The 20,782-nt window shown below is 33.9% G+C and overlaps 3 protein-coding genes across 6 annotated transcripts in view; 2 read left to right on the top strand and 1 right to left on the bottom strand.

Annotated features, from left to right (window-relative positions):
* The first annotated feature begins 874 nt into the window (after positions 1–874).
* On the top strand, positions 875–4,636 carry LOC115442718 (pre-mRNA-splicing factor RBM22). Its single transcript, XM_030167852.2, has 7 exons — positions 875–1,124; positions 1,214–1,267; positions 1,349–1,842; positions 2,165–2,338; positions 2,736–2,878; positions 3,104–3,216; positions 3,372–4,636. The coding sequence occupies exons 1-7, from the start codon at positions 1,071–1,073 to the stop codon at positions 3,564–3,566; spliced, it is 1,227 nt and encodes a 408-aa protein (XP_030023712.1). The 5' UTR covers positions 875–1,070; the 3' UTR covers positions 3,567–4,636.
* On the bottom strand, positions 4,627–13,886 carry LOC115442719 (secretory carrier-associated membrane protein 1). 2 transcript variants are annotated; one of them, XM_037436394.1, is made up of 8 exons: positions 13,657–13,886; positions 13,483–13,584; positions 12,857–12,991; positions 8,903–9,107; positions 8,366–8,624; positions 7,958–8,075; positions 6,115–6,290; positions 4,627–5,926 (listed from the first exon to the last, which is right to left on the bottom strand). In XM_037436394.1, the coding sequence occupies exons 1-7, from the start codon at positions 13,711–13,713 to the stop codon at positions 6,135–6,137; spliced, it is 1,032 nt and encodes a 343-aa protein (XP_037292291.1). In that variant the 5' UTR covers positions 13,714–13,886; the 3' UTR covers positions 4,627–5,926; positions 6,115–6,134. The 2 variants fall into 2 exon arrangements, with proteins under 2 accessions (XP_037292291.1, XP_030023713.1); XM_030167853.2 differs by having other exon boundaries at positions 4,627–5,930; positions 6,116–6,290.
* A 405-nt stretch (positions 13,887–14,291) lies between these two features.
* LOC115442728 (furin-like protease 2) overlaps positions 14,292–20,782 on the top strand; it is a 306,129-nt gene continuing 299,638 nt past the window's right edge. For all 3 annotated transcript variants that reach the window (XM_030167873.2, XM_037436542.1, XM_037436541.1), the window contains exon 1: positions 14,292–14,610. The gene's annotated coding sequence lies outside the window, so the exon portion shown is untranslated. The remainder of the gene's footprint in view (positions 14,611–20,782) is intronic.

The raw sequence follows: 20,782 nt of genomic DNA, 5'->3' as shown, positions 1-20,782 counted from the left end.
AAGTATGAGAACCTAATGATGTTAAAAATAATGAGCAAAATATAAGTGTAACCGAATTTGAAAATATATTACTAATAATAATTTGATCTTTTTCAATCATCTATGACATTTCGATTCAATTAGTGCATTTTTTATGAAATTAATGTTATTTTTTGAATTGAATTCAATTAATTAGACTTACAGTGAAAATTATACATAATAAAAAATCAAATGCCCAAAATTCGTACAATTATGTACACTTTTTATTCAACACCTTAACTTGGCACCCCTAAATATTCTGTCGGTGCCATAGACACAAGTAATTTATAAAGGAGTTTGTATCCCCCGACTATAATAATCCAAAGAATTTAGTCAGAAATGCATATTTGTTAAAATATTACTTTTATACACACCGAAATTTTACAAATTGCGTTAAAAAAACTCATTTGTTTAAAATCACATATATTACTTATTTACGTTTTCCCTATAATGTACTAAAATTATTAAAAAGTTGAGATAGGGATAAGATATTTCCAAAAGTGTAATAATACTTAGTATTTCAATATACAAACGTACTAAAGGAGCAGTTCACATTTTACAGGTTATTGGGATTGTTGAGCATTTCACATTTCATAGATTGTTATATTATCTCTTTCTTACTATCAAGAATGTTGCATGTAAGACTAGAGAAAAGCTAGTAATAAAGTGACATCTTAACAGAATGGTATGGTGGGTAACAGGATGTGGCCGGGTAATAGAGAACATCTCTTTCTTACTTATGATAAAATCTATGGAGGAAGTTATGCACTGTAGCACCGGAACATTTTTTTTTGTACCAGCTACATTTTGGTATTTGTTCATACCTGTTATACGTAACTGTTATGGTAAATACGTCTCATTACCTCATCACTACTTTTAGTAAGCATTGGCCTTATGCCAATATGGCGTATAAATGATTAAACTGAAGTTGATATTTCTAAAAAATATTATAATAATTACTGCTGTAACATAATTTATTGTGATTTGTGATAATTCAAGTTAATAATTCTTAATATAGTTTTTGAAAAATAAGTATAAGTTTGTGAGGTACTATGGCTGTTTCAAAATCAACAAATACGTATAATCGTCAGAATTGGGAAGATTCGGTATGTATTGTTTTCCTTGTAACATTTTTAGAGATTTCTCAAATATGTCAGTGTTTTGCACATATTATAAATAATTTGTTATTTTACAGGACTTCCCAATTCTGTGCCAAACATGTCTTGGAGATAACCCCTACATTCGAATGGTAACGTGTTACATTTTTAGCTGTTTAATTAAAACTATCGTCGGGATGTGGTCGATAATGCAATATCATTTCTTATTACAGACGAAAGAAAAATACGGGAAAGAGTGTAAAATATGCGCTCGACCATTCACAGTGTTCCGCTGGTGTCCTGGCGCCAGAATGCGTTTCAAGAAAACTGAGATCTGTCAAACTTGTTCGAAACTCAAAAATGTTTGTCAAACGTGCCTATTGGACTTGGAGTACGGTTTGCCAATCCAAGTGCGAGACGCCGCCTTGAAGATACAGGATGATCTACCTCGTAATGAAGTGAATAAGGAATATTATATCCAGAATCTTGATAGTCAATTGTCGAATTCTGATCCAACACAGCCGTCAAACTCCGCCTTGAAATCCAAAGGTGCCTCTGACCTGTTGCTGCGTTTGGCGAGAACTGCACCTTATTACAAGAGAAATAGGCCTCATGTCTGCTCATTCTGGGTAAAAGGGGAGTGTAGGAGAGGTGAAGAGTGCCCATACCGCCATGAGAAGCCAACAGACCCTGATGATCCATTGGCAGATCAGAATATTAAGGACAGGTACATGTCTTTTTTACATGGTATTTGGTCAAAAGTGTATGCTATTGCTATGAATAAACTTCTAGTATCTGTTTTATAACTGTCATCATTTAGAATTTGGTACTGTGAATATTATTTATTCCTATATAAGTAAGCAAATAAGCTATTTGGTCCCCTGATGATAGATGATCTCCACTACTCAAAAAGACCCACAATTCCAATATCCTACAGATCCTATCAGCTTCACAAGAAAATTGATTAAGGCCGAATAACAATACATGTCTTGTTACAGCTATTGTCAAAAATGTTTAAACTTTATTTATGTTTATCTTATTTATATCAGATATTATGGTGTAAATGACCCTGTTGCCGAGAAGTTGATGCGTCGAGCTGCTGCGATGCCTGCTCTACCTCCACCTGAAGATAGAACTGTTACTACTCTCTATGTCGGGAATCTGCCTGATAATATTACAGAAGATGAATTGAGAGGCCACTTCTACCAATACGGAGAGATAAGGTTGGTTACTAAATGAATTTCTGGCATTACTTATTTCAGGCATAACATAAAGTTTGATATAGGCACACTTTGATATTTGTTTCTTGTAAATTTTAAATTTTAATTAATTCCCCATCCCGAGTAATGTTTTACATACTTTGATAAATGTAGTTGTACCCCTACTAATTAATACATTGTTAATGAAATTGTAATAGTATATCATTTTTAACTAATCATGTTGATTTGAGATTTAAATGCTGTTTTACAAACAATACTGTCATACATTTTGTCTATGCCAAATTTATGCTAGTAAGTTTTTATGTGATGATTTAGTTTCGTTTCGATACGCTGTTTATTTCTTTTCTCGTAACAACATATTGTAATTTTCCAATGTGTACAAATACGTATGTGTTTCTAGGTCCCTTACTTTAGTGCCGAGAGCCCAATGTGCCTTTGTCCAGTACACCACTCGCGCAGCAGCGGAACACGCCGCCGAGAAGACGTTTAATAGATTAGTTATCGGAGGCAAGCGACTCACTATTAAGTGGGGTAAATCGCAGGGTAAGCAATATTTAACTTGTGCCATATTTTTATTGTGTACACAAAATAAGAAGAGTAATAGAATGTTTGTTTTCTTACCGCTTTACGTAATATTTTAAATTGAGTAAAGTTTAATTAATCTAATAAATAATTGAGTCCAGTCCAATTGAGACCCTCTTATTCCTTGTGGGCATAAAGGAGAGGTTTGTTTGTAATTTAATTAATTATAAATTGTTGATATCTTAGGTCGTCAAAGTACAAATGAGAAGAATGAAATTGCGCCAGTTTTGGAGCCAGTGCCTGGACTACCAGGAGCTTTACCGCCACCACCAGCTTACTTGCATCCGTTCCCACCACAGGTTTGTGTCTCTATACTTTAACCATACAGGGCCATTTATAATAGTGACATACTATTAGGATTATATTTTGTCTTAACATTACATGAGAATATAGAAATGTTATGAACTATAGACTGAATATATACTATAGACTGAACTATGAAATGTTTATGCAGATGCCTCCACCACCAAATCGCCCGAACGACTTCTTCAACCTGCATCATTATGGCGCGCCTGGCGTGGGAGGTGCGGGTTGGGGCCCGTGGGCGCCGCCAGTGCCTCCGCCGCCTGCACCGCTGGGACTGCACTACCCCAGCCAGGACCCTGGCCGCCTCGGTGCGCACGCGCATGCCAACGCGCCGCAGACATAACACACAAACAAGTGAATTGTGACATTGTTTTGAAAAGTGAAGTATCTTCATGCAATGTTGGATAACTTCATTTTTATAATGGCGGTAACAATTCACTACATATACACATAAAATTATGGACAGAATGGGGTGTGAACTTGACTTGCATGAAATTGAGTTATGATAAATCTGTTACTAAAAAGTTGCGAAATGTGAAACAATTTGGCTTTACGCAACTTTTGTTAGCAATTAATAACATAATTGTCTATTTTTACGCTGAGTTTTTTCAGTACAAAATGTAGTTAGTCTGTGTGCTGTTGTAAAAGTTTCTTTTGCCACTAGGGTTTGAATTTCAACATAACCCTGAATGTCAGTTTCGTAGCCACTGTAATTACATGTCTATTAATATTTGGCTTCTAAGTTATGCAAAGTCTGTGTTCATAAGGAACTTCTTTAATATGTTAATAATGTAAAGACATAAAATAATCAGATATTATTAAAAAAACAAAACACCCATGCAGTTGTATTGTGTTTGGGTGTATAATCCTATTTGAATAAGTGATAACTTATTTGATTTCTCAAGTAATACAGTGTCATAAAACACTGGTCTGACTGCACTCATACTGTAAGACCCGGCTTTAGTTGTAAGAACTATGTGTTATTAGTCATGTAAATATACAAATCAAATTATAGTTGTATGCATATCAGAACTTTACTTACAGATAATAGATCTATGTTTTATACATAGATTGTTTTTTATTGACACCAATTTCTTCCCATTATAGATACAGATTTCAGATCTTAACTATCTATACCAGATTTCAAATTACAACCCCAATAAGCATTTTCCTATCAATCGCGAAAATGTATCAATCAGTAATCAGGTTTGATGTATGGTGGGTCAACTTTTATTGAAATTCATAAACTGAACAAAAGGTTTTATGATTTTACTGAGTGTATAGTTTTATCCTTATCGTTTTTATCCATTTCAGTTGGTGATTGTCATTAGCAAAGTAATAAGTTTTACTAAAATGTATATAAAACATGAAAAATTTTTTGGTATTTAAATAAAATAATGAAACATTCTGAAACTATATTTATTATTAATCATAAGTTTATAACATGACTTAATCGTTACAAAACAGTTTAAACATTTAGATAAATGTACACGCCTTCGCTTACCATTTTATCTGGGTAAGGACGGTCTGGTAAATAATTTACATTATACTAGGCCCAGATTACAATATCGATATATCTACGAACGAGTCAGACGAGACTCGCGCCTTTAAATAAGTTCATAAGCGGGTATACCAAAGGTTTTGTCAGTTTCCAAAGCAGTTTTAGTCAATTGACTAGTTATATAATACCTTATACTATTTTTATACAATACAATAAACGCTAGAATTGAAGTCTTGTGCATCTAATAGTCTCAACACGGGGCAAGAGAGGTCACACAAGGTACGATGGTCCGAAAACGACTACGAGACAACACCAATTAGGTTGCTTTATATCTAGAAATCGATAAAATTACATAATTTCAAATTTGAATATACGAAAGAATATATACACTACTGTTTTGGAATGTCATTAACGAGAGATAAAACAGAAGATGACTGCAGTGATAAATAACATTTCATTGTTTATCCTTGCCTGAAATATATTAAAATTTTACAATAACAGCTTAATGCAAATAAGATATGCATATCTTGAGCCTACAAGTCAAATATGATTTGTTTTAGACTTAATGGCCCTTGCAGATTATATTAATAGAATTACCTTAAAGCGATTGTAAGCTCACATTGTAAAAGAACCACTATTCAGCTACCAGTAAACTAAAATTTCTTGGTATCACTTATGTAAATATTTGCAATAGTAAAATGCGCAAACAACTATATTATAAGTACAGTGCGACAAAATAGATATTTACTGTTATATTCCATTTATAAATGTATCATTAAGCTTTAAAAGGTATATCTTACGTGAAAAAATCTAGACTATTTTTATTATATCTTGTTGCACTATACATTAAAATCTATGCATTAAAAAAGTTATAAGTTAAATGATTCATTACAAATACCATTCACACAGCCGTTTAATATCGTGGCCGGTCCGCTAACGTTCATTAGCCATAATGCATTAGAATTAATAATTCTCAAAATAATATATGAGCGACGTTTGCCATTTAAAAAAATCGCAATTTATTAACAATAAATTCTTGACTATTTTAACATTTAATAAGTACGGCAACACAGAATATTTTTTATAATTGCATAAACTTTGAATGTGATAAAAAGCTCTTCAATGTTGAGTGATGAATTATAATGTATTGCATAATTTTCCCTATGTGCACAACAGAAGGTCGACTTTCTCCAAACACAATAATACCTGTGGAAATGTATAATGATAAATTATGTTTTATTTAAAAATATCTCTAGAATAATTCATATATATATTGGAGTATTCGTGTTGTATACAGAATTTTGCAACGAGGGATTTTAAATTAATGGGCAAAACCTTTTTTTTTACAAAAAAGGTTTTATAAATGATAATAATAATGTTATGTTAGTTACCTATAATATTGAGTGTCGGTTAATATCTGTTGGCGTTGGCGATCTGCGCGTTGACGGCGGCGGCGGCGGCGCTGGAGGCGGCGGTCTGCACGTGCTGGTTGCGCATGATCTCCGTCGTGAACTCCGCCTGCGCCTTGGCCAGCGACGCGCCCGTGGACCGGTAGATGCGGTGCACCTGGCAACGACACTCGTTAGTGTAGACTGTGGTGGTAGTTACCGGCACCAGTGTACAACATGCCTTTTTACCATGATCTATACTTATAATAAATCTTTAGAGAGGTCAATTCTGTACATGAAATATATTTCCAAAATAACTATCAGGGGGTGATTAGGGATCGATACTGATGCCAAAAATGCAATAAGTAAAATTTTTGTCTGTCTGTCTGTATAACCGTTATAGAAACAAAAACTACTCGACGGATGTTAACGAAACTTGGTACAATTATTTGTCATACTCCTGTGCTGGTTATAGTATACTTTTCATCACGCTACAATTAATAGGAGCAGAGCAGTGAAGGGAAATGCTGGGAAAACGGGAGAAGTTACTCCATTTTTTAAGCTTCCGTCGCGTGTGCAACCTTAATGGTTAAAGCTACATAGAAATCATGTATGACGGAAATGTTCTCCTTAAAATTATGTAAAAAATATCCCACGACAGCATATGTCTATCTTTTATGGTTGACTCACACTGACACGTGTAACTCCCGATAGCTTAGCAGTTCGAAGCTTTCTCATTATATTTGTTTACTAATCTTAGGAACTATCGGTCCAAACTGAAAAATTCTTTTTGCGTTGGATAGCCCTTTATTTGTGGATTGCTATAGGCTATATATCATCACGCTATACCCAATAGGAGCGGAGCAGCAATGGCTAATCTCTGGAACTACCGGTCCAAACTGAAAAATTCTTTTGCGATGGATAGCCCTTTGTTCGTGGAGTGCTCTAAGTAATATATCATCACGCTATGACCAATAGGAGCGGAGCAGTAATGGCTAATCTTAGGAACTACCAGTTTGAACTGAAAAATTCGTTTTGTGTTGGATAGCCCTTTATTTGTGGGGTGCTATAGGCTGTATATCATCACGCTATGACCAATAGGAGCGGAGCAGTAATGAAACATGTTACAAATACGGGGACAATTTATTAGTTTTGAGAACTTCCGTTGCGTGCGCTGCGTAAACGGTTAAAGTTATGCAACAATGATGTATGTTGGGATTATTCCTCTTAAAAAGTTCTAAAAAAATATATTATAAAACAAAGTCCCCCGCTGCATCCGTTTGCCTGAACGTCTTAAACTCAAAAACTACCCAACGTATTAAGATAAAACCCTGGGAAGAACATAGGCTCCCGGGAAACTACTACTTTTATAATGGAAAACTTTAGCCTGAAAAACTTTATAACGCGGGCGGAGCCGCGAGCAAAAGCTAGTTAATAATAATATAATAATAATATCAGCCCTGTATTATATACTATATTACCATCATTACCATCAATAAAAAAATCAATTTTTATTTTTTATTTTATTGTCTATGGCCCCAGGTTCAAATTATAAGTAGCTTACCGAAAATTAAGATCAATAGAATAGCTACAAGCAAGGTTTCGATGGTAAAATTGTTCATGAACAAATTTGAAATGTGGTTAAAAAGCGATTATTACATTTTACTGTGAAAGAATGTCGGCGTAGGTAGGCCATGACATTTTTTGGGAATCATTTGGATTATCTTACAACTATTGCTAAAAACAATAATATGATAAAGCACACTCGGAAATAATCAATTTCATACGACACCTTATGGGAATTACATGAGAAACCGTATAAGTTATTCCATGTGTGTATCTTACCTTAGCCATGAGCATGACGTCAGCAACAACGCAAGTGATGAATCCGATGGTCACCATCAGTGTTATGATGCCCACGGCCACATTCAGCTTGAAAGCTGAAAGGCTCGTAATCAGTCCGCTGTAATAGCAATTAATTTTTTGTAGTGTATTTATACTATAAATAAGATAAGATTTTAATTAATTATTTAAAGATAAATCTATATCCTACTGCAAATGGTATCATCATAAAAAATCGTATGTTATCAAAAATTTTAATCGGCGATGATCAGTATTTAGAGGCGTTGTTTGTAAATAATGAATTAGGCCTTATTGTGAATTCTTCTTACCTAACATTGCTGTATTTAATTTTGTACATTTTAAATTAACCATAAGAAAAAAAAACACTTCAATAAAAAATGCACATCTTACCAAGAACCTCCACCGCTGAATCCGATCGACTGCACGACCGTGATGATGATTTGCACGAGGAATATGAAGAAGAACACCATGAAGTTAAAGGAGGAGTCGCTGCGGAACGCCTTGTATATCGGCCGGTACCAGCATATGAAGCTGAACGGCGTCAGAAGGATAAAGAACAGGATGGAGAGTCCAAATATCGTGAAACCCTCGCCGATGAACATTAACGACATCGCCCCGACGATGTTCAGTGACAGGACTAGGGCGTGGACTGGAACAAATTATTAATAAATTGTTATATTTAGAAAAAAAAATCTAAAATTTTATCGAAACATTATTGGCAAATTTAAGAATGAATAACCATTGTTATAAATTTGGTATACAGTGCACATAATATGTCATTACCGGTGTAAATAAAGCAATATTTCATTATACTTCATATAAAATAAACACAAACATCACATGGTATCTAAAATATTTTAAACGAGAATACATGATGTTCAACGTCATCTGCACTGAGATAAAAACCACGATAAGGCGTATACGTACACATCCATAAGTGATATAGATGGCGGACGATCCTCTGGAACTCTAGTGGTATGTCGACATTGATGTCCTGGTAGAAGCATGGTTGGATGGGGCAGAAGGCAGGCAAAGGAGGCCAGTTGTTCCGCCGGCCGGCAGAGCCTGCGCGCAGCTCCGCTTCTCGTCGCGCTAACTCTTCAGCTTTGCGCTCTAATTCCTCTTGTCTTCTCTGGATATCAGTTACACTCATTTTATACACTTTATTTAAAAAAAATATATAATACAAGAAGCAAAAAATAAAACATTCGCCACTGAGCTCGGTACAGAACCAAAAACATGAACGGAGCGTAATCAAAAACGGAAAACGAATCCCACGCGTCGGCAATTTATTAGTTGCGAGTGGGCAACCAATTTGCAGCAATATTGTTGGAATTGTACCCGAGTGGCGTAGGGCATGGCTGTACTCAGTACTAGCTGAGCAACAGCGCATTTGCTCCGGTTAGGCAGCTAATACTTTACAATAGCACATCATTGGTTAAAACAGTAGAAGTGGTCTTGTTTATAAACTTTGTTTTTGAGTTTTAATAAATTGTAGGTATTACGAATACTCATAAAATAATACATTATTGTAAGGAATTAAATATAAGTTCCTTTTTATATTGCTTCTTGTGACATTGAAATAGGCAGGATGCACTTCCTGGCATACGAAATCACCTATCTGTCAAAATGTAAGTGCTTTAATAATCGTGAACTATATTATCGTAGTTTGCCTTTCGTTTTTGAATATAATATAAAGTATGATTTAGTTTATTTTGACTTAAGAGTTAATAGTTTCCATAACGAAAATTATTTCTAATCAGCTCTATATATGTTAATTAAGCATTAAAAAAGCGGCGATAGCCTAGTTGGGTGTGGAACGGTCTGCCAAGACGAATGTCCGCAGGTTCAAATCCCAAGGGCACACACCTCTGACTTTTCTAAAAAATCATGTGTGTATTCTTTGTGAATTTATCGTTCGCTTTAACGGTGAAGGAAAACATCGTGAGGAAACCTGCACATCCGAGAAGTTCTCAATAGGGATTTCGAAGGTGTGTGAAGTCTACCAATCCGCACTAGGCCAGCGTGGTGGACTAAGGCCTAATCCCTCTCAGTATTAGAGGAGGCCCGTGCTCAGCAGTGGGCAAGTATATAATACAGGGCTGATATTATTATTATTATAAGCATTTAAAAATATATACATAGTGAATGTGAAAGCTGTAATTAACTATACATTAACAGTCTTATTTATAAACTTGTTTTAGCGTTAAGAAGTGGTTAAGAATTGATTAAATAGCTGTCGAAAACATCACCGGTTTCCTAGTTTAAACCTTATTACAGGGCAAGGTGGTGGGTTTTGACTTTTGACTTACAGCTGAACAGGTAAATTTGTGTTTTAACTAAGCATAAGTTTGCGATTTTTTTATAAGTAATAGTGATGTAACGAATGTCATTTTTTGAACATTCGCGAATGCGAATGCGAATGCGAATATCTGCTACCGACATTCGCGAATGCGAATGCGAATGTTTAGTTTTTGTTCAAATTTGGCGCCAATTTTCTATGATGATTATTTAAATTTTATTATTATCTAAGATGATAATTATCTAAACATTAAAAAGTTATGTAAAGACTGATAAAAAAATTATAGAAGAATTTGTTTTAGTTTCTTTCTATTGCTTTTAATTTCTTAGTTGCTATTGTGTTACAAGTTCTAATGAGAATTACATTTTTAAGCTTTGTTACAGTAAACGATAATTTTGTTTATTTTTAAAGTTTAATATTCCTCTACTCAAGTTTAATTACTAACTTAAAAACATGGTAAAAATAGTTAATTAATTGGTATGTTTTAAGAAAGAGAGGTATTTTTCTTTGAGAGTCTATAATTTTTTGTTTGTTTGTTTAGACTATAATTATAATTTATTGTAGAAGAATATTGTTTTAGTTTAGATTTTGATTTTATTAACCTACTATTACACACACACACACAGTATTACGAATATTATCTCGGAAGGGGTATGAAGAGGCGCAACCCGGGCACCCACTTTTCGCCAATTGTGTTCCGTCTAATAGTGTGACAGGGGCGAGCCTATCGCCATGTCGGGCACAAATTTCACACTCCGGGCTGATACTGAGCAGAAAAACCCAAATATCACTTTGCCCGATCCGGGATTCGAATCCAGGACCTTAGAGCGCTGCTGTACCGCACATGCAGTAGAACTACGCTACCGAGGCAGTCTACTATTATCTTCAAATATTTTTTTTTTCTGATATTGACATTCGCAAAACATTCGCAGAAATTTTGCGAATGCGAATATCCAAAAATATGCGAATGCGAATATTCGTTACATCACTAATAAGTAAGACTGTTAAACATTCACATAAATATGTTAAATGTGTAATAACTGTTTACGGGCATGCCAAATGAATTCTATTTAATATTGGATTCTCTAGATTAACTCATTACAAACAGGAAACTAAAACAAAAAAAATAACTTACATATCGACGTTTGAAAGGCTAAGTGACTCAAGCAACACTTTTTTTCGAAAAATTTTATTATTTTAAAAAAACACATAGAAAAAAGTGCTGATTTAAAATATGTATGAAACTTAGTGTCGCAAAAAATGTTGCTTAAGTCAATTAGCTTTTCAATCATAGATATAAATTGTTATTTGCCTACATATATAGTGCATGCATTTACTCACGAAACTGAAAGATTCTTTTTATGTAGTTTACAAACACAACATAAATGATAAAACAAAAAGTTGTTTTGTATTTAGATAAAGTTATAAAAGCTGATAACAATTGATAAAAAAATGAATCATAGTCTTAAGTGTTTATTACCTTTAATTCCTGTTGTGTGTTGTGGGGAAAGCAAAGTGCCTATTAATATCATGCATTACAACACTTTGCATCTAGTGTCACTATTGATATAGTGCAACTATTGCTTATAATACATATATTTATATTTATCTATTACCTTTGTACTGTGCACTAGTGGGCTGAGAGTTGCCTTTTTTTGAAGTTTATAGAATGATTTGAAAAATGGATTTTATATCAGTTCAACATATGAAAAAACTTAATATTATGAATCTTTGATTTCCTATTTCAAATAAAATCTAGTGTACAGACTTGAATATTTATAATTTCATTATTGTAATGAAATTTGAAATGTACATTGCTGCTTAATTAGGACTTGACACTTAAACCTTTGAACTGAAAAATGTAAATTACTCACATTCTTATATTACTCTAAACAATCATTGTATGTAAATAAATAATTAAAAGTTTGCACCACTGATAAGTAGTATCAATGTGCTATACCAGCATGTTTATTTATTTCTGTGATATTGTTCCAAAGTTATTGCATCATCAATCACATTAATCTGCATCTGTCTGTACATGCCAGGAGTTTACATAGCTTATTTGACAAAGTGAATACTAGCATCATGGGAAGACTTGCAGCTGTACACTTTATAGATTTATACATATCAGTTTAAAACCTTTTATAAAAAAATAAATAAAAAAATGAAATCAATTTAAAGGTGATTATTTTTAAATTAATATCAGAGGCCTTAATTAATTTCTAATTTAGGATGACAATTTGTCATGGTCTAATTATGTGTAAAGTGAAGGTTTTCTTACTTGGATTAATAATTAAAACACATTCAGGGCAGATTTAGTACAAAGTTACCCTTGACATTTTCATTCCATGCCATAGTGTACCAGCAAAACATCAGCATATTCTGGTTCTCATGTTAAATCTTGGCCTTAAATTTAACAACCTACAAATCCCTAAGATTACTTTATGTGGCTTTGATCAGTTTACAAAGAATCCTACTAGATACCCTAAAGTACTCTACAGCGTGTAACAGAATGTGTGGATCCAAAATTGATGGTTGATCAACTTATCAATTATCAACTGGTATCTAATATAGTTTACCTGAAAATCAGCTGTGGTGAAGTTCTGTGGAGGGCCTTGTGATTGCTGCATTGGTGGAGAAGGTCTTGTGTACTGTCCGCTTGCTGGTGGTGATACTGCCTGCATGATCGCTGGCTGAGTGGGTTGTTGGGGTGGCTGGAAGCATTCACTGGAGATGTAAGTCTTCTAGTACTACCAAGTATTGTGGGATCGTAACTTTAAAATATACTTACATTTTAAAACAGTTAATTTTTATAGTGATATGTTCAAAATGATTGTTGAGGTAATACAAAAAATTGTTTCCATTTTATTTAATTTAGACTTTTGATAAATACTGAAAGATGTAGTACTTAATTTTTATTTTCATAATATCTTATACTGATACTGTGGAAGTTATAACTATAATAAGGTGTTAGTAGGATTTGCATTAATTCCATCGTTTAACTTGTAACATAAAACAAGTTTTCATGGAAATCCTACATTTCGAATTTAAATTAGTATATTTTATACCACTTATATGCTGACGGTTATCAATGATCAATAATTAATATTAATAAGAGCTTTGTGGTCTTGACAGCCACGGGTACCGTTGTTTCATAAACCGTACCACCTACGAGTATGGCAAATGACTAATAAGAAGTGTTTACCGTAGATTGATTCGCATTCTGTTGGTTGTCGAAGGGGTTGTAGTCGTCCAGGCCTTGGGTCGCATTGTTCGTACTTCGTGCTACTTGCTGCACGGCAGGGTCCTATAACAACGTAATATATTGCAACAAAAGTGAAAGAAATTAATTTTTCCATATCACTAAAAGGCTACATACAGCGAACGGGTTGTCTATGGTTGGATCGCTAAACGGATTATCTTCGAACTTTGACATTGTTCTTTGTTTATTCACGCCACTTTACGATTTATTTTGATACACAATCACAAAGAAAAGTTTTTCTCCACCTCCAAATAAGTATTTTTAGAAATAAAAAGAGATAACAATCAACTGACAGCTCGGAGATGATGACGAAAAGTGACAGGGAATATTTGTATATTGCTAGCCTAAAAAAGGCCTAATCCGACTAGAAAAGCAGTTAGGAAATTGTATGAGCAATAGAATCACATTTAGTTACTTACATCATGAGAACACTCTCATTTATATCAATATTCACTCAATCAATATTATATTGGGTTATCTTATAAATGTTTGAGTTAAATTCATTTGTTTTCATGTGTAGGTACTTTATTCTCAGTCGAGTTAGAAAGACTACTTACTGCAATTTTCATACTGTAGTTACCAATTGATTGCCGTAATAGAATATTATTAGAATAACATTCTAAACAGTTTAGTAAATCTTATGGCCATAAATTAGAATGTATAATACTTTCAAGTAAAACTTTATATACCTACGTAAATAATGACATAATACCTCTTTTATTATTATTCTTCAGTTGGTATATTATTTTGCAAGCGAAAGTGGTCTTGACTCTTGGTATTGGCAACTGCGAAGCAAACTGTCAGTTTATCGCATGATTCTGTCAAAGTAGGTAGACTGTTTACGTTTTGTATCGTTATTTTGCGATCGTTTTGCACAACTTTTGTTATATCGTATTGTTTTTATGATAACGCTTTTACTTCGACTCTTTAATGGTGGATTATATATGTGATATTTCGTTGAGTTTCTTTAAACAATGTCAGATGTCAAGAGGTGAATAGGCTGTGTTTTGTGTTCTAACGTGTTAGTGACAGTTTTTATATTGTTTGGGATTTGGTGCGATAAACAAATCGGTAAGTTCTTCTTTTTTTAATCATGTCTATGTATCTTAAAAACTAACCAATGCTGTGAGAGCTACGTGGAGTTGTTCTTAGAATTATATGACGAGGTGTACCGTGTAGTAATTAACTTGATCCAGTTAGTTTAGGACGTGTTTGCTGGCTTGCGTAATGTAAAGTAGGTGTATTTGAGATATAGGTGCATCATACGGGTATAGCGATATGTTTCGGCGAGGCGCGGACGCAGACGGTGCGGCCGAGGGCTGCGTATGCGCAGCCGAGCTAGCCGCAGCGAAAGTTGTTTGCTCTTGATATCAAGGAAGTAATGCCGGAGTAACTGAACACTGCTGTTACGACATCACACATAATTGGCGGCATTTTCGCCTACTATACATTTAAATGCATCTTTAGTGCCAGTTATGTAATTTTTTCTTTATTAAATGTGGGTAGGATAGTAAATATATTATTTAATAGGTATTATGAGGTAGAAAAACTGTATGAAAATGTAACTATTGAGAACAATATTTAATTTTTTCCCCACAAGTTTCCCTGTATGATAGTTTAAGAAAAAAGGAGTACAATTTTAATTTATTTAGAACATAATTAAGACATTGACACTTATTATGAAGTCTGAGAATAATTGAAATGAGTTCTAAAACATTTAAATTGGCTCATTGTCTAACATTTAATTTTTTGTTGCGGCATCGCTGGGCTGATAGTGATGCCAGAGGTCACTATATCATGACTATTATTTATCATTGTTGTTTCAAGTGATCCTGCATTAGTTGAAGAAACTAGTATATCATTATAAATTATTTATCAGTGGCTATAAAAGTATTTTGAATTTAGAATGATAGTGAAATTACAAACATAGATGTGATAGACAGATATAATATCTTCTACAGATATAGCTATTGTTCATAGTGTGTAATAGTATATGGGGAAAAATAATTTGGCAATTACTTTAAATTTATAAATAAAATTCAGATTTATAAATTAAAATACTTATTTTTTATAAATCATAATCAAATTGAATATCCTTTTTACTATGTCTTTAATATTCTAAGCATAAGTATGTATTTTATTTTAAATAGCTGTAGCAAATAGATTTTGAAGCAGTGTCTTATTAGAATTAAATATTTGTATTGTATTACAATTGAGATGCGCAAAAGTTCAACTATGAAATTACTATTAGGAGAAATTCTTTGTATATTATGGTAAAAAAAACTGAATTATGTATATGCTATATCACAAAGGTATAGTATAGTGCACATATTAATATTTCAATATTAATTACATTGTATAAAATATTATGTATGGCTGAGTTAAATCTCCGTTGATACTGTCAAGTGTTGACTACTATGTGTTTCATTATTATTTGCTTCATTTCATATATATTTTATTGTATTACTATAAAATACAATGAAATATCAAACTGAACACGTAATTTATTGCATGGACACTCTTAAAAAAGTTTATTATTGTAAAAAAATCAATGTATACATAACTCTGAAATAAACTATGATACACATCTGATCCAATATCAATGGCATTTTGTAATACTAACATAGTTCATAGGGCAGAAAAAATTCCCATCATACTCTGCAGACAATGTGAACTTGATGTCTATGAAACAATGTGTTCAATACTACCTCAATAGGAACATCTATTCAATGCTGTTCACATGTTAATCAAAACAGCCCAGTGTGTGCAAAAACAAACAGTCACCATCCATTCATTACTGGCATCTGATTGTACCAACTATGAACCTTATCGTTGAGAGAATAAAAACTGTATTGTAAGTCAATGAAAAATGGGCTACATGCATGAATGTATAGTAGAATGCTAGACTCGAACTCTTGGGTTGCAGCTGTGTTGATTTATTTTCGCAATCGGATATTAAATATTTAATTTAACAATCAATAACCGTGAGTAATGAGTGCTGTGAGATTGCGTTAGTTTTTGCGTTTCTGTATTAAAATTAGAAACAGTTACAATGTTTCTTAGAACAGGATATTCATTGTCAGGTTATTACTAGCTAGATTAGGAAAGGGGGAAATGAGGACGAATTTATAAGGCTATTTAGTATTGTTACGAGATTTTTACTGGCTCATAAATTAGCGCAATTGGCACTATCGCCTATTATTACATAAAGTAGTTACTAATGTTTTTATTACGATTAATGCTTGATTAAATTTAGTTTTCAAAGCTATTAAATTCTGTCGAACTTACTTATTTCAGCGTTAAGCGCGAAATAGATCTAATTAGCTGATTCGCAGTGTAGTTACGTAGGACACAGCTCAGTTTTGGTTCATGTGGCGCATTGTGTAAGAAACATATTGATTTTAGTTGCGCCAAAGAAATTATAAAATTTTGAACTAAAGTATCGATTTTTATAAACTATTCTTTTCCTCGGCCAGCTTTTAGTGTAAAAATAATATTGAAACGAAAACCGTTGCGATTTTAACGATAAAAATTTTATAAATCCGGGGATTCCATTTTTATTGCTACGAAATTTAATTGTCTTTCTTTTCTCGTAGTAAGCATACGTTACTGAACAACTTAGCGTCAGCAGAAATTCACCAACCCGCATCGGTCCCACAAGGCAAACTAACGAGCCAATCCCTTCTCTAAATTTCTCACAGTGGGACAGAAAGGCCTTTGTCAAATGTGAGATATTAAATATGCACAAAAAAAAAGAAAGTATTTTTTATTCCGATTTATTTCAACAATATTTTACTTACGAAAGTGCAAATTTTGAACGTGTAAGTAAATGGTTTACATAACATTTTGAACAAGACGTGCAAATTGTGGAGTTACGTGCCTCGACATATAGTAACTTTACATTTTTGACTTATTTATTTACGTGAACACACCACGTTTGTCACGAACGTATCGAAATTGTTTGTTGTGTCATTGTTCATATTTACACGTAGTAAGTACAAGTTATATAAGAAAATAACTGACTCCAATTAACACTTCGAGTTGCGCATTCATATTCGAGTGGTATGGTAGCAAAAGTATCAAGTATTCATTATTTTATTGCCGTTGTGCCTCGCCTATATTTTACTCTGAGTGCATTTTTGTGTACTTTGAATATGCGCTCGCTTGCTCTAATTTTTCTCGATGAAATCTGTTGCCGTGTGCAAATATTTTTCTTTAATTTTACGAGTTTTTGTGCTTTATTGGGTTTAGTAATTCTCGTATAAACCATAATAGGATCTCAGTTTTTCACGAGCGAATATTAGTCAATGACCCCTATTAATTTTACACATTTTACAGCTTCGTTGTAACTAAAGTTTTTGTAAACGATAAGTTGTTAAGTACTAAATGGATAGGTAAATACTGTGGTAAAACCCAGGTACAAGGCAAATCTAAGGTTATCCAATACCTACATTAATTGTCTCGTTTCCTGTACTGTAGATGTGAATCATCAGATGTTTGTCATTTCGATAAGAAAATGGATAGTACTGTTGTTATAGTACATAGTTTTTAACTACCTTTTTGTATTGTAATAATTAGGGAGACTACATTGTTTTATTTCGATTTTATTGTAGCCAGGCAGCTAGTGTAATTACTGAGTTTGTAAGGCAACTAATTAGTAGTATCATGGTGATTTGAATTTAGAAATAAAAATTCCGTGTGTTATTGGTTTTTGGCAGTTTAGGCACTTACGAATCACGTGACATAATATTTTAGTGTTGAAATCCAACTTAAAGGTTACAACTTTATAAAAACATTTTATTACGCTATGTGTCGGGGTTCAGAAAAGCAAAAAACCTTTTATGTAATGAAATTTTATTGTTCTCCAAAATTAATTAGTTTTAGGGCAGCTCGTGGCCGTAGAGTACTAAATTCATGATAATGAATAAAAGTGGTCTAATTAATTTACAGTGCATAAGCGGAGAGATTTTTAATTTCTACTAAACTTAAACGCCCTAAATGTATTACGTTGGCGAAAGGGTTAAGTTAAATTAAAAATTGTTGAATTAGCTAAATATAAACCCATGCGAAGATAAAACGTGTCTCAAAATAAAAAGATTTTAACCTTTTATTCTCATCTATAAAGTGGGTATCCAAAGATTTATTACGGTACGTAACTATGTTAGGTTACGATTGAAACTTTCTCGGAGGTATTCGATTTTACGGACACAAGTTTTTCGCAAAGTGTCCGACACAAAGTCACAATTCTGGAGGAGGTCAGTTTTACTGTCGCCCTGGGCGTAATGAATCGACGCGAGAATGCGTTATGTGGGCCGCATTACGTAAAAGAACCTCGAAGTTTTCGGCCGAGTGCACACGTATAGCTCAACTTTGTCGATAAACGGGCCGGGCGGCGTCGCTCTGACGCTGTCCGGTGTGGAATCGAGGCTTCAACGCCACTCGTCATGTTACGAGCGACAAAACCTATTAACACCCAATAGGTGTCTCCCGGGCTGGATCCCAGTTTATCCTTTGCTATTTCGAACTGTTAGGGAATATTGTACGTGACGTATTGGAAGTCAGAAAATACTGTTTGGTATTAGTGATTGAAAGCAAAATCTATTTCACCGAGTTTTATACGGGTTATAAAAATACGCAACCAGTAATTTCAAAGACAACGTTGACATTTTAGACATCATCACTCACCTGTCAAAGCGTTGCAATTACCAAGGTCCGTACGATATCGAAGCGCGGATGTCTGATAAAGATCTAATTGCTATAATGTGTGATCTTGTGTTACGTTTATGTCAACCCAAATTGATTCAACGTTAGGTAATAAACCTAGATAACAATCAGGACGCCTGACACTAGATTTACGACTGGGAAAGTTGTAATTTATGTGTAGTGATACTGTCGAAACTAGTTTACATATGGTGATAAGTAACTGATCGCCGGATTGGTGTAGGGGTAGTTTATATGGGCTGTAGGAAGGGAGGTTTTGGGCTCGATTCTCAGGTCGGCGGAAATTGTGTGGGATTGGAACATGATTTGCTTTCAGCAGTAACAACTAAGTCAAGTCGTTTCTTGAAAAAGTGTGTTGTGCAGATCCGAAATTAAAGTCTGCTATGGACAGATGGAAGAGCTTGATATGCTCACCTTTTTTTGGTATTGGTATAAACTTAAGGAACTGTGTTCGTTCCTCTTCTAGTCCTTTAAATGCATGAGTAACGTTTGATTACTTCCTCAATTTCCCGATTCTTGCGTTGTCTCAAGTCTGTCAGCAACAAATGAAAAATAATAATCAATTAAAATGAATGTCATGTGAGTGAACTGTTACCAACCAGTTTGACTTCCTATACCATTATATAATATGTATAAGTTGTTATGTGATCCGACCAGTTCTATATGTAATTCTTGAGGAGCGTTTTTAATAAGTTTCTTATTGGCATCGATAGTTAATTTTATTTCTCGATGGCGGCTAAACGAAAGGAGTGTTATGTTATGATTAATAAACGTTTTATTTTTATAATGCATATTATAGATATATGTATATATTTCAGTTCTAATTTATAGCTTTATTTATTTCGATTTTAAGAGCAATCATGGAAGCGGCTTCCTCACGATACATACTGCTTATTAAAACATCGACAGCTTAAGTATCATGTACTTCGAATGTTTGAGTTACAATAGCCCTCAGATTAACCTAAGTTGTTATCACTGTTTTTATTGTTTCTATGGTCAAGTAGCAATGTGCAGGCATCTTTCGGTTCCGATTGGAGGAACTTATAGCAAGTGACAAGTGCCATGACTGATCATTATGAGACTACATCCTATCCAGAATTCTCGTATAGTTGATTTAAAAGACACGCTTCGATAGCGTGGCCGACGGTGCCCTTCGTAATATATGCAAACTGTTTACACCTCGTGAAACATGCACCATACAAGGATCGGATGTTGCGCAACCATTTCGCGTAAGGATATTCGAACCTTGTTTTGATTACGAGTTGTAGATAACTTTAAAAGGCGGATGTAAAATTAAGCTGACGATAATTTTACAGTAGACGGTGAACGTATGGCCTTGTTATTTGTCAGTGTTAACAATGCCACAATGTTCATAGAACGTGGCAATCATTTTTATGGTTTTGTTGCTTAGCCTTACCAGCCGGTACTTGAACTTCGTGATCAATAGGTGTCGTGGTTGGCAGTGGGAATTGTCATTCGCCAACACGATTAAGTCATTAGAATACGATTTAACAGACAGCAT

This window comes from Manduca sexta, chromosome 8 (genome assembly GCF_014839805.1).
Source record: "Manduca sexta isolate Smith_Timp_Sample1 chromosome 8, JHU_Msex_v1.0, whole genome shotgun sequence".
In the NCBI taxonomy this organism is placed as follows: Eukaryota; Metazoa; Arthropoda; class Insecta; order Lepidoptera; family Sphingidae; genus Manduca; species Manduca sexta.
Note: the sequence above shows the minus strand (reverse complement) of the source record. Positions and strands in the feature narration are given on the sequence as shown.